General features: G+C 41.8%; 1 protein-coding gene across 2 annotated transcripts in view; it reads left to right on the top strand.

Annotated features, from left to right (window-relative positions):
• BAZ1A (bromodomain adjacent to zinc finger domain 1A) overlaps positions 1-17,278 on the top strand; it is a 3,222,221-nt gene that overhangs the window by 889,254 nt on the left and 2,315,689 nt on the right. For both annotated transcript variants that reach the window (XM_044074116.1, XM_044074115.1), the window contains exon 7: positions 4,303-4,402. In XM_044074116.1, coding sequence (XP_043930051.1) covers positions 4,303-4,402 — 100 coding nt within the window. The remainder of the gene's footprint in view (positions 1-4,302; positions 4,403-17,278) is intronic.

The following is a 17,278-nucleotide window of genomic DNA, read 5'->3' as shown; positions in this document are numbered from 1 at the left end:
CTGAACCAGTTTGTGAGGAAATAAAAATTTTGAATAGTCACAGTTCAGTCCATTTTGCCACTTGTACACAGACGATTGGATGTGCTGAGTTTATCTTCAGGTCACGTACTGCCACATCAAAATAAGCAGATGCTTCTGAAGATGCTTGTAATTTCGGTTGGGAGCCAGTTCACTATCAGTTCAGAGCCGTGCCCTTTGGACTGAAGACAGCCCCCACGGTGTTTGCTAAATGTATTGCAGTGGTAGCAGCTCACCTGAGACTGCTAAAATAAACTGTTTCCATACCTAGATGACTGGCTCTTCACTGCCCCAACTATGCATCTCCTAGAACAGACAAGGGACTGTTTGCTCCAAATTTGCCAATCACTAAGCATAACCGTTAATATGTCCAAATCCAAACTACTACTAGTACAGAGCCTGGACTTCACTGGTGCTCATCTAAACATAAGTCATAGTGCTGCTTTGCCTCTCATTGAATATGTGCAATCAAGCCTCAGGTTCTTCAAATTATTTCTCATCCTGCTTCTGCTGCCAGACTTGTCCTTCAGGCCCAGGGTTCCTTGGTAGTGTCTGTAGTATTAGTCCCATTAGCACGTTACTTTATGAATGCTCTTCAATAGACTATAGCTGTTCAGTGGTGTATTCAACAGTCTCCATCCTTCCTGGTCAAACTTACTTCTGTATGCAAAAATCATATTCACTTGTGGATCCAGTCAGAAGACATTTACATAGATTGCCCTTTGTTCCATTTCTCCCAGTAGCCGTTGTGACCACGGATGTCTCCCAGCTGGGTGAAGTGGGGGGGGGGGGGCATTTCTTGAGAAGGACGAAGGCACATGGTCCCCCGAAGAGACCAGTTTGCATGTCATAGGCCTGGAGATGAGAACAGTGCTACTAGCATTATAGGCATTATGAGATGTTCTCCCTTTAGGAGCAATTGTGATGTAAACCAACAAAACATGTCTGTGGTGTGGTACAGCAATAAACAAGGTGGAACTCTATCTTACCCCCTCTGACAAGAAGTTTTGAGAATGTAGCACTGGGCGAGCTCCTAGTAGCAGTGCACATTCTGGGGAAATCCAGCGAACTAGTGGATAACTCAACTGGTCCATTCTGATGCCTCATGAGTGGTCTTTCAGTCATTGTCTGAGAAAATTTTCTGTTGCTGGGACCAACCTTCCAGCGCTCTTTTTCCCCACAACAACAAATGCAGCAGGTATTTTGCCCTGATGCCCCCTCGGGGAGTTGCCAAGAGATGCTGTAGTACATGTTTGAGCCTCTGGCCTCCTTTATCTCCCCCCTCACCCCAGAACCTATGATTTCAAAATTTTTAGAGAGCCAGTCTGTTGAAGAGCTGTTATCCTAATTGCCCCCTTTTGCCCTCGCCAGGTCTGGTTCCACTTCTTTTGGTCTCATCTTTATCTTCTTTTGATACTGGATCACAGTCAAGACCGTCTGGCACATCCCTTGGGGATAAAACATTCTAGTATCCTAACCCTCAAACTAACTGCACGGTTAATCCATTTCCATTAATAGCTAGACAACCCAAGCTTTCTTCTCCAGTTCATGATATAATTTTGCCCTCACAGGAAGATTCCACTAAGAGGATTTACAGGAGTGAATGGAAAAGGTTTTCAATTTGGGCCTTGGAAAATGACATTGATCCTTTTACTGCTCTTGTGTCTTCTGTACTGGAGTTTTTTGCTTTTCTATTTAAAGAAGGTACTAGTTTTTCCACTGTGAGTATAGTTAGCAGTCATATCAAATTTCCACTTGGGAGACCATGCTTCTTGCTTGTCTGCTTCCAAGTTGTGTAAGGCTTTTCTAAAGGGTACATTTTTGCTCAAACCTCCGGTGAAAGTTCCATCACCTCCCTGGGCTTTAACAATAGTACTGCTTGGCTTAACTGCGGTGGTGGTGCTGTTGCGAGCGTTGTTCAGTTAGACGCCGTTGCTGCCGTCTCAGTTCCTATTCGCGTCTATGCCGACATGCGTGAATGGGGCGGCGTTTACTGAAGGTTGTGCTAGTGTTGTTAGGCCTGCCCATAAAACTCTACTGCCAATCATTAGCGATTAGCGGACGGCTGAGGTCCTACCCCTAACCGAAAACACTGCTTGGCTTAACTCAGCTGTTTAGAACCTTCAGCAAAAATGGACTTAAAATTCCTGTCTTGGAAAATGGCCTTTTTAGTTGCTATTACATCTGCTAAAAGGATTTCCAAACTTCAGGCTCTTTCATTGAAAGCTCCTTGCATCATTTTTCATATAATGAGAGGGTTACCTTAGAAAGCAGTTCTCCTTTCCTAACAGAAATTGCATCTGAATCAAAAAAATAAATCAGACCATTCATTTACTAGTCTTGTTTCCAAAATTCTTGAACAAGGGAGAGTACATGCTACATCTTTTTGATGTGCGTAGACAATTATGTTTCTTCTTACCCACAAAAATATATTTTAGAATAAAGAACCAGCTGTTTGTCTTTTCAACTAGTTGGCTGTGTTCTCCAGTTTCTAAAGTTACTTTGGCCAAATAGATAACTAATTAATTACATTTCCTGGATAATATTCCCAGCGAGGTCTCTTCCTACCAAAACCACCCAAGGCCCACTCATCCAGATCCATGGCAACCTCATCTGCTTCTGGTCTAGAATTTGCATTGATGATTTGTGCAGCAGTCACCTGGTTTAACACCCATACTTTTAATTACTTATAACAAATTGGATATAATTTCCAGAAGCAGAGCTGCTTTTGGATCAGGAGTTCACCAGAATATCCTTCCATGAGGGCACCCAAGATCTATGTAGCTGGGGACCCTGTCCTATACATTGAGGAAGAATGCAAAGGACAGCATTAAATATTTAAGTTAAGTACTCACCATAACTATGCATCTGTGTTGTTCATTTTCATTCTTTCTCAACTCCCCTCCCTCCTTTCCCCTTTCCTGTCATATATTCTAGAGTGCCCTGATGGATTTTTTGAAACCCGTAGTTCAGGTTTGAACCCTGGTTTAATTTCTCTTCCTTTCTGCTGTTATGTATTAAGGGTTTTTAAGGCAGCAAACGCAGTTTGAGGTATTTGGGATAGTCTAGGGCATTATGTGTAGGCGGAGGAGCTCGAGAGTTTGTTCCAAAGTCTGTAGAAAGTGGCTGAGTCATATCCGAGGTTGGATCTGTAACTCGTACATTGAGGAAGAATGAAAAGACAACACAGATGCATAGTTATAGTGAGTACATTACTTTCATTTTTTTGTGGTGGTGATAGCCTTGCTGCAAAGTCACCAAAAAAAAAAAAAAAAAACTAATGCCCAGTGGTGTCTGAATTGGCTCTAGGTGATGGTGACTGTTGATGTGGCACTCCAACCCCATGTTCAGAAATGGGGAAAAAGGAGGATGATGATGCTGATAGTGTTCCTCATGTAATGTCCGGGCATGTCTACTGTGGAAGCTGCACAGTGTCATACCACACTGTCGTGCTTTTCACTAGCTGTCAGGTAAACTATGAATGTAATTGTCTTGCAGCATGAATAAAGCTGCAGTAATGTGTTTTCACTTGCTGTTTTTATATGCATTAGTTGAAGATGTTGTATAGTTCACACAAGTTTTTCTGATCATTCGTTGGCAATGGATTCTAATTTTGTGATCTTTAGGTTGAATAAATTTCCTGTTGACATGTCCTGCTTGGCTTGAATGCTTCACCTCCCTGTCAGCTCACCACATTACCTATAGATCAAGCATTAACATTATTTTCAAATATTTCTGAAATCTGTTACCGTAAATGCATTGCAGTGCACTACTTCCAGCCTAATTGATAGCATAATCTCTAAGTAATCTTTCTCCTCCCCTAGTGCAGCAAGCTTTTTAATAGAATTTAGAAGAATGTCTGGATATGTACATTTTGTTAATTTTTTACTCTGCTTATCTTTGCATATCTGTATTTGTGTACCTCCTATTTCTGAAGCTTGAAATAGATGCACTTTATTTTAGTCATCTAAAGTACCACAGCTTGTGGAGAAAAAGGTGGGGAGGGCATTGTGAAACAAAAAGCCAAGTAATTGGATGAAGGTCAATAATTTTACTTAGTTTTCAATTAACATAATCTGTCTGTGACAAATATAAGAGCATAGAAGCAAATTTAATATAGTATTAAATGTCTTGCATAATTTTCTGCTAAGAGGTAAAAGGGAGATTACATTTTCTTTAGCTATAAATGTTTCTGGTTCATTGATCATATCCATCTTATTTCACATGCTTTGTTTCAGCCAATTTACACTATAAGTAGTCATTGCTGATATGCTTTGGTCTTAGGTTCACAACACAACAAATGAACGTATCACGGACATTATGAACATGGCTGCTAGAGAAATGGAAAATCTTAAACGACATAGAGAAGAAATGCGAGCCATGGGTAATTTTCACTTTTTGTATTAAAATCCTTTTCTCACTGTACCTGTTTGAAAAGAAGGGCTGTGGTTCACCATGCACTGTTTAATGCAGATAATAAAAAAGCAGTGTGCTGATGATGGTAGCTGATCATTTCTCCATGATGTCCATGACAGCTTGAAACTGCAGCTGCTTGATGTTCTTCGTTTTCCATTGCTGCAGTCCTTACTATTGGGTATAGTCCGCATCCAGTCGCGAATATACCAGTATAAGGCTGGCGCGTCGTCAGGGCGCATTAGACTGACGCATGTCAGTCAGGGTACATGCGCGCATGCCGGCTATATCATCAGTCTTTTTTTGCGGCGTGTCGGGATGCAGAAGCAGTTTTGCGGTAGGGGTTGGTTTGAAATATTTCCCCAAACCGAGTTTTCAGATCCGGCCGATCAGTGTTAAGTACTCGAACATTAGAACATTTTTTGGTTTTCTTATATAACACGATGTCAGAAATCAGAAAAGTGAATAACTGTGGGAAACAAATGAAAAAAATACCCCCTGGGATACTACCTTGTTTAGGGCCTTTAGGCCCGAGTGGAAACGCTGGCGTTGTTGGTTGTTTCTACTGTGCTAACAATTAAGGAGGCGCGCACTATTGAGGACTGTGCCAGATTAGTGCTTAGTGTTTGGGAAAATGCCGATGTTCACCGCCGGATGTGCCGCCAAGCGCAAGGACAAAAAAACAAGGACAAACACAGAACAGCCTAGGATGAACCGGAGTCCGTTCTTTAGATGGCTCAGTGGAGCCAGAGGTTTCAGAGGTGTTTTGGAGTCTTTTTCTCAGGAGTTTCTTTTACAGGATGTACCCTCCCAGGCTTAGGGGAGGCTGGGGGTCAGGAGGCAGTAAAGGCTTCTCTCTTCTCCCAAAGTAGTTTCCTCTCCTCTCAACTGAGCCTCCTTCTCCCTTTTAGAGGCCAGCTTCTCTTTCTTTTAGGGTGACCCAACTTCCGGGTCAGTCGGGCTAAGAACATATGTTTAAAACTGCTTGAAATAAACATTTGCTTAGCAGAGGATTCTATGGGCCTCCTCCCGATTGACCCAGAGGAACCAGAGTTTGACCTAAGAGTAAGACAGAGAAGGAGAGTTTTGAGTTCTTGAACAGGTTCAGGGATCCTCATTATTTCTCATGATTCTGTATTGGATGATCCTCATCGCCTTCTCCTGATATTCTTCTTTTCCTTCTCCTCGAGGATTCCTCTCAGCAGTTTACTGGGATCACTTGTCAGGCATTCATTTAGAGCAGAAGAGACAGGAAGAATTCCTTTACTTTTTAGGGCCACAGGAATCAGCTTTGCTCTCCTGTGCTGAATGTGGTGGAAGATGTTTTTGCAGAGGCTCTGAACCTTGAACTTTGTCTCTGCTCCTTTTTCAGAGAGCCTGAACTATAGCTCAGTCCTCCTGCTCATTAAGTGCCAAGAGTCTCGCTTTTAGGTAGGAAACTAAGAGCTGAGGGGCTTGTAAGTAAAACACTCTGTGGGACAAAAAGGCATTGGCGAAAAGTGGGTAAAAAGTATACTAGACTGGTTAAGAGGCTGTAGTTTGACAAGCCCAAGGCCATGAGATAGCGTTGTCAGTTATCTGTTCACTGACTGAAATATCAGCGTTTCACAATTGAAATCTAAGGTGGAATATCAAATTTCATGCTTGACAATGATTGTGGATAAGGTGACTGCTTTATTTTATGTAAGATTGTAAGACATGCTGGATTTAGTTTTGATGTAGTGACAAGCATGGCAGGCAGGGTTGCAATGTGCGCTGTTCTGTTCATCGCAGAGGGATGGGGCTGGGCTGCCACTTTGGGAGATGCTGTTAAGACACGTGTGTGGTGATTTTGCAAAATTTGGCTGAGTTTGAAAATTTTGCTGAAAAAATGGTAAAGAAACAGTCTGTTAAAAATTGTTAGGTATTTTTGTGGAAGCAGTTTTTTGGAAAGCTTGTTAAGACATAAGTCTTAAAAATTTGTTGCAGATTTGAGGTATCCCAGTTAGTAGTTAGGTAGGCCCAGGCGGGCTAGGGGGCTTAGGTATCCTGCTTATCTTCTCAGGGAGTAGGAACAGTCTGGGCGTGGTAGGGCAGGGGTCAGGGTAACAGTAGAACAGGCCCTGGCCCCTCAGCCTTTTTTTGTGCTGCCAGATTCTCTCCTCTGACCGGCTCCATGACAGGCCCAATGACTCTTTTCAAAGAAAATTGGGATTTAATTACTCAAGACAGATGGGTGTTGACATCATTCAGCCAGTCCCTGTATCAGAAAGGGGCTTTATTACTTTATGTCAGGAGGTATTAGTACCAAAAAATGGGCCAGTCGGAGACTGCTTTTGGATTTATCTCTCCTCAACACTTATTAACATTCCCAAGTTCAAGATGTTGATCTTTTACTAACACTTTTCAGCCTCCTCAAAGGTAACTGTGGTTCCCAAGGTTCAGCTTAGGAAGCCTACACCAGCATCTGCCCATTGGGCAAGTTAGATCTGCTTATCTATATCAGCTTTCTTACTCAGGAAGCTTGCCATCTCCTCTTGGTCAGGCTAAGTATCTACTGCAGCTTCAGTGTTCAGCAGAATCCTGCTCCAGTTCAGTCTACTGCATTCAAGTATTAAGAAAGGATCTGGCCAGAGTATTCCATCAGGTTCTGAGAGAGTCTAGAAAATCCTAAGAATCTACAACGAGTGAATAGCTCTGCTAAGGGCCTTCTCAGTACTGGTAAGATGTCAGATTAAGACTCTCTTCTACTCAGATGCCTTGGTTAGGACTGAATCAAAGAGTAGTAGGAGTATTTTTAACCTCATCCACTCAAGTCTTTTAGCAGTTCAGACATGTGCTAGAGTAGTCCACCCATCAACGCAGACTGACCTCCCAGATGGACTGCAAATGCTAGAGTCTCATGCTTTATCACCATGGTATATCTCATGCTACAGTGCTTCCTGCAAAGTTACCCATGCCATTTAGGGTTGTGGGCGGTCTCAAAAGCAATGTGCTGACACAGACCAACAATCCTCACCCTCAAACAACTAAATCCTGCCTTGCGGTGGAGTCAGCACTGTCGGGCCTAGAAACACCTTTCAGACCAGCTCTCTTTGCTAGGTCAGAATTCACAGCAGATTTTCACATTATTGCTCTGGGAGCCTATCTCTCTGCCACCCGAGCAGAGATAAATGACGAGTGGAGCACCTTTCTTATGCATATCAACATCATCATGGAATGAGTGGATCCAAGACAGTGTTAGCAGCAGACAACGCAGATGTGGCTTTTCCATGTTACTGATTCCTATGCAGGTGTTAAATCTTGTGTGGCTCTTAGTTGACAAAACAGGGCGAGTGTTATCTCTAACAGACAACACGGGAGAGGTATCTTAGCAGTCCGGAACAAGAACACTCATGTTCCATGGAGGTAACCGGGCTTTCAGATGTATTTTATGACAGAACTGCTCAACGTACACCCAGACACAAATCTGAGAGGTTCTTGCCAGGAGAAATGAACTCCTGTATTTCAGAACTAATCAGACAATGGGAGGATCCCCACATCAGACAGTTTGACTTTCTGTATTTCCACCAATTGCTCCCTCTCTACTGAAGTGGTTTCATAGCACAGTTGGGACAGGAAGTGCCACCACTTTCTTTTTGACAAAGGGATCCAAAGTCACTCCCACTTCCATTCTTTCAAGCTCTTGCTCTTTCTAGCCCAGATTTTCTAGGCCTTTAATGATTCTTTTCCACTTTCCAGCTCCGAGAAGGCTGCTCCTGTTTAAAGGCCAGACAAACACTGCGCCTCCAGCTTGACCTGGCTCTCATTCCGCCTTAGCAGCCGCAAAAGTTGAGACCATGATGGTAAAGAAGCCTCCATGTTGAATCTGGGCAGGCCCTGGACATACTCCCCAGCAGGGCTGTCATCTCTCAAATAGAAATCTGAGTTCTCTGAAAGTGTTAATCTGAAACAGGGAAGGTTGAGACACAGAGGGTCTCAAGTTCCTCAGAAAGTTTTAGCCTAATTTGAATTTGGCTAGAGAAGAGTTACTTCCTCCATATGCAGCAAAATTTTTATTTTTTTTATTTGGAAGCAGTTGAGCGGGTCTGCAAAAAATCTGAGCCCTTTTTGGAGATGTCTACTCTCAATTTGTTCATTCACTTTGGAGGCAAAAATGTATTTCTCTTTTTTAGAGCCATGGCTGCCACAGATCTCAATCACTATGATTGTGACTTACATTTATCTCCTTTTTGCACTGGAAAATGCGTTTCTCAAACCTTATTTTGTCATGGGCCTTTTTGTTTTGAAAACTTTTGTTGTGTTTTGTGTTGGAAGAAACCTTTATTTTTTTTTAAGGTTTACATTGGAGCTGAAACTGTTGTTTATTCATGCTCCTTTTTGTTTTTTCCTTTGGCTGCAGGTCTGCAAGCAGAGGGTTTCTTCCTTGCAGCTAATTACCTACTTTTACCCTTTTTGACTAAAATAATTCATTAGCCTAAGCCTTATCTTTTAGTTTCCTTTAAGTTTAGGTGGTTTCTAGTAACCAAACTATTTTAAGGATTCATTTTACTTACAACTTTTGGACAGACCTTTGTTTAAGTCTCAATTAAGCCTTATTTAAAAATATAAGTTTTTTAGGGCAAGCCTCTTTTTTTTACATTTTTGCGGGACTTGTGGCAAATTGGGTGCATTTGGTTATTTGGGCCATTTTTTGGTGGGAGTTTGCCACTGCAATCCTCTTTCAACTAGGCCAGGTTTAGAGGTGGATTGGCTGCAGGGGATGCATTTTCATATTCATTTTCTCATTCCATTATTCCCCTTGCCATTTCTGCTAAGGGTCTACATCTACATATTTTTCAGCATTATTGGAGCAGCTTCAGCAACATTGTATATTTTTTTGCAAGCACCTCATTCTTGTTGAGTTAGGGCTCCATTGGTTGCTTATCACCTTCCTTCTTACTCTTCTAGGAACATTGTGTTTGTGAAATTACCTGCTAACCTCTGTTGTTTTGTCAAACTATTGCTGTCCATGGTGAAAATTTTTCTGCTTTGGTAGCTCTGCTCCTCTATTCCGCAAATGTGCTAAGATGGGAGCCTACGATGCAGTCCACTTACCTATTAGTTGTAGTGTATGAGATGGTGCGCCTAGAGTCAATCTGTCTCTTCTCTTCCCTCTGACATTAGGGGTAGTTTGTATTCTTTTAGGTTACCTTGATCTGGGGCAGCAATATATTTCTCCTGTTTGGTGCAGGGGTCCGACGCCTTGTTTTTGTTAGAGACCTTTTTGATGTTTCTTTGAACACTCTTCAAGCAGAATGTAATATCGGAGGGATTCTACTCAGCACCAAGTTCTTGACCTTATTTCTCCAGTTTTAATTTCTCCAAATGCATAGGTTTTTCATATACCTTGATGGAAATGGACCCGATTTCTAACTCTGGATAATTAAGTGCATGAAATCAGTATTGCTTCTATGTTTGCTAGCTAAGGTGTGAAGTCATATACTCATCTTGTCACTGTTTGGAATGTTGCTCCCTTTATTTCTTTCATATAACTTGAGCGCATTTCTGTTACTAGTTTACCACGTTCATCAGTTTCTTCATCACTAATAATTATAATACAATCCATAATTAGCACTGTTTTGAGAGTTAAGTCGTTTGAATAAGATGAATTGTGGTGCATATTGAAGTAATTTGAGCTTCATAAACATGGTAGCCAATTTCATAGGGCTGGTACATGGTCCAAACCACATGCCAGTGCTTACACAGTTCATAAAATGTCCCTAACATACTAGAGTATCAGTGGATGAGTCTGTGTGTAAAGTAGATGTGCAAATGAAAATCTGTAACATGATCTATTCAGAAAAAGTATACCAGACCACTATGTAAAAAATCCAGCCGGGAGTATATGGGTTTGCATTTGTGGACATTGGGTACTGACACCCACATTCTAGGACCTGCTGTCCAAAAAATGAGTGATTTGCTCAGGGTAGCATTGTTAAGCAGCAACATCACCTCAAAAAATGAAGACAGCATAAATCTGCTGTAGAATAAAGGGATAATTCAGCACACCCCTATGTCCCTTATGTTACAAGCAAGCACATTGACACTTTCACACTTGCTATACCCTCAGCACAGTGAAGAAGACAATCTCTTGCTATTGCCATGAAATCCCACATTATACCCTGTCAATGGAATAAAATGCATATCAAGTCCATTCGACAGGCATGGCCAGGGAGCCCAGACTTTGTATAAATTGGTTTTGGCAGTGTCTGCAGAGTAGCTGTAGACAGGGAAAGCAGATCTATGCCTTTCATGAGTAAACCCATGTAAGAATCTGTGTTAAGATAAGGATATGAGCCCTTTATCGCAAAGCCTATCTATGGCACTTACATATAGTCTCTTGGACTTGATTGTAATGTGTACTACATATTACTGTCTGCTAGATCTGGGTACTGCTTTCATGTGTCTGAATGTGCCATAGTATGGTATGATATGGCTTGATACTGAAGCAAAAAGACAGTGTGAGAGTACTTGCCTGCTGATTATACTTTATGATGGAAATTCAGTAGAAATGCATTAAAAATGGCATAGGTGAACCCTTTTAGACCTGAAAAGCAAAAAATAATTTGCATCTGTTCTTGTGTTTTGTTCCCTTCTCCCTAGCATTATACTTTTATAATCATTTGGATATAGTGGTGATACTGATTGAAATTGAAGGTGTATGCCATCAAAGTATTTCTGGTTGTTTAATAAATAGCATGTGCTAATTTAATTTCTTAACTTACTAGGTTAGATACATGGAGTGTGGTAAATTCACAGTTTGGTAGGGAATTAGCATAAGTCTTATATTTACAGTGTATATTTGACTTGGATCCTTACTTTACCAAGAAATTCAGTGCTTTAAGAGATTTGTTAAATGCACAAAAGTAGGTGTTTGTAGTAGCCAATGCAAATTGGAGAGAATGTGGTTATTTAACAACAAACATAGGGTAGTTCTTGCAGAAAAGCTATTAAAAGTGAGAAAATGACAGATGGTGTCCCTAAAAGTTTCATCTTTGTACATGCCTTATTTTAGTATATTAATCTCTGATCTCATGCATGGTGTGGAAATCAGGGTAAATCTCCCTCTGGCCGACCCAAAGGTTAGAAAATCTGTTATGGTTAGAAGAGCAAGTCTGAAGAGGAGCCACTGGACATTGGAGACATGGACTGAAAAGTAGTAGCTTCACTACATCCTGTCCAAGTTGTATATTGTTGACCCTGATGAGCGATAGTTGAAGGGCTGAACATAGGATAAAGAAACTAGAGCATGAAATGGACCTGAGAGTAGTTATTACAAAAGATCTTAAACAATTTGGCTTGTTGTGAAAAGGTGGCAGCAGAAGCACTTCAGATGCTGATTTATGTGTCTTATGTGCTCAAGGCAAAAGGTAAGATAATTAAGTACCTGTATCAGGCATTTGTTAGTCCATAGCTGCAGTGTGGTTTTGGTGGTTTTATAGTGAAAAGCAGCCTTTCCCTATATACATTGCTGGAGAAGAAATACAGGGAAGATGAATGGGATGATGCGAATGGGTAAGTCATAATATGAGAAACTAGAAGCACTTGACATTGTTTTCAATAGAAAATTAAATAAGGTATGTATTATACAAGAGAGGTGGTGTTACTCTCATAAGGGCAGGGCACAATAGGAAGAGAATATAACCAGAATATAATGGGAGCACTTGATGTGAGGAAGTAAAACTTAATGTGAAAGAGAGATGGATTTATTTTACTTTTCCCAGAGAGGTTAGTAGACTGGGAATCAGTCACTACAGTGGGTATTAGAAGCTGAGTAAGGTGAAGTGTTTAAAACTGATTGAGGTCCCTAAAGGGAGGTATCTTAAGCTTTTAGCTACAGCAGTGGACCAGAGTAGACAGACTCAGTCTGTTGCTGGCTAATTAATCCAATATAAAGTTTTGATGCTTTACTGCATTAGACCCTCAAGAATTACTTAAAATTTTAGTCCTAAATAGGAAGCACAACCTAAAGCTGATTATCACAAGGGGCCATTACATTTAGGGGGTCAAAAGACACTGGTCTTGGTGATCTATGTTAGGACTGCCCTGGTCACAGCCTGGTTGGGCTGGCAAGATATGACACATTACAGGTACATTAGAAAGAATTAGAACTAAAGCTGAGCTTTGTGGGCTGGTTAGTGTTTGATGTGACAGTGGTGCAGTTAGAGAGCGAGAGAGGGATTGGGGTGACCTGAAGGGAGGTGCATGCACCACTGAAGTTCAGGAAAGTGGTAGGATGTATTATCACTATTGTATGTCAGTGTTCTTAGTTTTTATTGTCAAAATAGTTCTATTAAGATTTGGAAGGGGTATAGGGAATCAAGTTATTAGTTTGGAGTGTAAGCTGGGTTTTTAGTTTGGGTTGAATGGATAGTGCTCTGTTCATGAGTTGGTAAATGATCTTCAGCTTCTATATACATTAAGAAACTCATGCTCATCATTTGATACTTGATGAAGAGTGCAAGTGGTTCACTTCAATAAGATGGTGATTTGTTTGGCTGACACTTCCTCATTAAGACTTCATGTGGTCTTTAAAGTTTGGATGGATTTCTACCTTCAAAGTTTTGGATAATGTGGGAGGGCAAGATAGGACTTTAGAAAAGAAGATGCAGAACAACTTTTAGAGGTACTTGCAGTCAGAATAGGATATGTGAATGGTTTGTTTGCTTATGAAAGTTTGAATGGTGACATTTTAATGCTTTATGGACTGCCCTGTATGTTCTCTTTAGCTCTTCCTTTTTGTTGGAGTTGCTTATTGGAACTGGTACGCACATGGAAGCATATGTTTTGTGCATGTAAACATCTAATTTTTTTTAGAAGGGTGTAGCGATGCATGTGTGTAAGTTTGGCCCCAGTTTTGCTTTCTGAAGAGGTGGTACTTAGTGTTGTGGAGGGCCTACTGTTTTATGAATTGTGTGAAAGGGGGCAGTGTGTGTGTATATATATATATATATATTTACTTTAGAAGCTTGAAATACTGAAATATCGAAATTCACTATTTCGAGCATATAAAGTAGAGTCTTGAACAGTGGAAGCTCAGAAGTGCAAAATTCAAAACCTCTAATACTGGCGGTTTTGAATTTCATGCTTCTGAGGTTTTGCTTGTGTGTTAAGGGGTTTGGGTAAGGGCTGTGGTGCGTCACTATGTGTTGTTGCTGTGATGTCTGTGTGAGGAGAATGTAGCTTGTCTGGTGGTGTTTTGTGTGCGTTTGTGTGTAGTGCGACCTCTGAGTGAGAATATTTAAGTAGGGGGTGTGTGGGGGACTTGCCCCCTGCTTTTATATAATTGAGAGCTTGTGTTTATGTGTGGGGAGGATTGTGTTTGTGTGTGTGTGTGTGTGTGTGTGTGTGTGTGTGTGTGCAGTAGAAGTGCGAAATTCAAAATCTCTGGTATGTGAGATTTTAAAGTTTGCAGTTCTGAGTTTTCGTGGTTTCAAAAATTTTACTTTATAGCTTCAATATAGTGAATTTCAATATTTTGAGGATATAAAGTGAATCCATATATAATTTTTATTTTGTTTTTTAATGGGGCACAAATATATAACTTGTAAATGAGTTTCTCTCTGTTTTATTCAGGTTTAGAAAGTATGAACTTAATGTGTTTTTAGTATCTATTAACTTGGCAAACATTCAGGAGAGCACCACTAAGGTGGTTGTCAGATGGCTTTAGAGTAGTGACAGACCCATGGACTAGTTTTGTTCTCTTTGTGGGGAAGAAGATAGTCTAATGGCTGATGTAAGATGAGCATCTGTATTAATCTTTGTAGAATGACTTGCTTAGAATCTGGATGTCATTAGATATTTTGAATAAGGCAATACTACAGCAGGGTGGATTGGGTGGTTTTGGATGTAAATTGTGTACAAGTAGTGTTTGATGATCTTTGTGCTTCACTGTTGCAGTCCTGAGTTACAGGATTTCCTGCTTCAGAAGCCCTTTCTTGGCCCGACTACCAGAGTAAAAAAAATCTCTCCTTTCTGAGCTGGCGGATGCCCTACCCTGATGTCATGGTGGTTGGATGTAAAGGGAGCCAGCCGACACCATGACATCAGTCTTTCTTGCCGTCAGATCCTGGAGCAGTTGTAAGTGCATTGGTTGGTCTGCAACAGAGTGAAAAATTCTTCTAAAGCTAGGTGCCCTGTTGGGGACCTCTTTTTTTTTTTCTTGTGACATGTCATCAGATGGTGAACAACAGTCTGCATTGTGGTAAACGAATCCCACACAGAGATTTTCATACCTTGTGTGTCATTTGTTTAGGCCCAAATCATGATGTCCCAAATTGCTGTCTGTGTGCTCTTTTCAATACTAGGACTATAAGGAGTAGGGTTGAAGTCTTGTCTAAGCACCTTAGTCAGAAATCTGCTTTCCGTCATGCAGTGGTGTCCATTGGTTGTCATGAGGTTGAGCTTCCTAAGCGAAAAAAGACCCAGTCTTAGGGTCTCAGATGACCACCTTTGCCCATCTGACAGTCCCCCAAGGCTAATTTTCACAGCGGAAGGAGAGGTGCTGTCGCAGCCCTCTTCTGCGAACAAGGTGGTGATGCAGGCCTCTGTTGAGACCCTTTTGGAGTCAGACATACTGTTGGGTCCTTCAACTTCAGCTCAGGCCTTGGTGTTCAGTTTGTTGGTCGGGTCCAGAGTTGCTAAGCAGACCTCGTCTTAAGGTGAATAATTTTATGCTGACAGTGTCCCTTCGGGGCGTCAGCCAACATTGAGTAGTTCTTTCAAGAAGACTGGCATCAGAGTAGCAGACATACACAGGCCGAAGGCAAAAGCTGCACTTAAAAAGAGCTCAACCTCTGGTACTGTGCCTAGGCCTACTGGCTACTGTCCCACAGGTTATCAGCAGGATTTGGTCAGGTTGTCCAAGGACCTTGTTTCTTTGGTCACAGGCAGGCAACCTCCCCCTGAATCTTCACCAGGAAAAGGGAAGAGAGACCCTGCACCTGAGACTTTTTCAGAACCCACGATTCAGATGAAGACTGATCAGAAAGACTTTGTCCTGGAAGATGAACACTTCCTTACCTGCTTTGATTATTCTGATTCAGAAGAGGTGTTGCCTTCTGCTTCACCCCCTGAGGACATTACCTTGGGGAGATGCATGCCAAGAGAGAGTTTTTCCAGTGCTGGGCACAGGAATATCCCCAATCAAGAGTCTGGGAGTTCCTTGATTTCCCTCAACACAAACCCTTGGTTATCCCTCCAGTTTTAGTAGTGGTAGAAGATGTCTTTATGGAATCATCTCACAGTCCAGACTCTATTCCCCCAGCCCCTTGTAAACCAGATGGGTTTTACAGTGTACTGGACTCATAGAAATTCCTTTAAGAAACCCAGTACGGATCCAGAGGTCATCACCCCAGGACCCAAAGTAGTTAGGACTAGTACTTCTAAAAAAACATTACCTATAGACAAACAAAGTAGGGCCCTTGATAGATTTCAGAAGAAGGTTTACACTTCATCTACCCTGGCCATGAGGGCCCTAAGTTGCCAGTTCCATATGATAAAATACTAGCAGAGTACTTTGGAAAAAAAAAAAAAAACAAACATTTCCTCCCTGGAGGACAAGAACACCCCCAAGGAATTGCTAGATCTCTGCCATTCCACTTCCCATGTAGCAAGGCACTACTTGCACTGCAAATATGATCCCCTAGAGGCATCTTCCTGTGCTGCTGTCTCTGGCTTGGTCATCAGAAGGCATGCTTGGCTTAGGGGACAGACATTACTAAATCATGTGAAATCTAAACAGCTTGATGCACCCCTAGATAAGGACTCCCTTTTAGGGCCAAAGGATGAGGCTGTGTAAAAAAGATGGACGAAAAAGCAAAATCCATGCAAACGGTCAGACTTCCTCCAAGTCCAGCCACCTAGGTTCAGTAGGAATTTTCTCTCTAAGCATTGGTCCGTTCCTTACCAATAAAAACCCAGCCAGAGAGAAACCCAAATGGCAAAGGTCTAATAGGGAGCAACAGCAATCGCAGTGGGAAGGCAGTGGTTCTCAGGAACACCCAGGCCGGGGAGTTCTAGACCACAGGGCCCTAGCAGAAATCAGCAATGACTCATCCCCCTCCAAACTCCCTGCTCAACCCCAGACAAGATAGGGGGAAGATTAGGAGGAAGACTTTCCCTATTCAAGGAAAACTGGGCCCCTATCAGCTCTGACACACGTGGGTTCTGGAAGTACTCTTAAACGGCTGCAAGCTCACTTTCAAAGAATCAAGATTCTAAGGCTACCCCAATGTGCCACAAAACCAAAGGGCAGAGACCATTTCTCAGATTTACACCCTCTGCTCACAGGGCTCTGTGGAAGCGGTACCAGTCCACCAAAAAGGAACTGGGTTTTACTGCAGGCTATTCCTGGTCACCAGGAAAGAAGACTGTTGACTGCCATATCCTGCATCTGTCCATCCTCAATCAGTCCCTTCTAGTCCCAAAATTCAAAATCCTTACTCTTCCAAAGCTTCTTCTTATCACACCTCAGGCTCTAATGGTCACCTTGGACCTGAAAGATGCCTACTTGCATAATCCTGGAGAAGAATCCTGCAGAAGTTTTCTTCGCTTCAGAGCAGGTAAGTCACTTCCAATTCTCTGCACTTCCCTTTGGTTTGTCTGCTGCTCCCAGGGTCTTCATCAGATATCTGATACCTGTGAAGATCCCTTCTGTAGAACAAGAGGCATCCAAATTTACCCTTATCTGGATGACTGCTTCATTCATGCCACAAGTCAGTCCAAGCTCCTCAAGGATCTGGCCTTCACCCAGATCCTATTCTCTTCCCTAGGGTTCATCATAAACCTCAGCAAATCCAGCACAAATCCTTCCAAGAGGATAGTT

This window comes from Protopterus annectens, chromosome 6.part0 (genome assembly GCF_019279795.1).
Source record: "Protopterus annectens isolate FY-2018-M chromosome 6.part0, PAN1.0, whole genome shotgun sequence".
NCBI lineage: Eukaryota > Metazoa > Chordata > Ceratodontiformes > Protopteridae > Protopterus > Protopterus annectens.
This window is presented reverse-complemented; position numbering and strand designations above follow the sequence as displayed.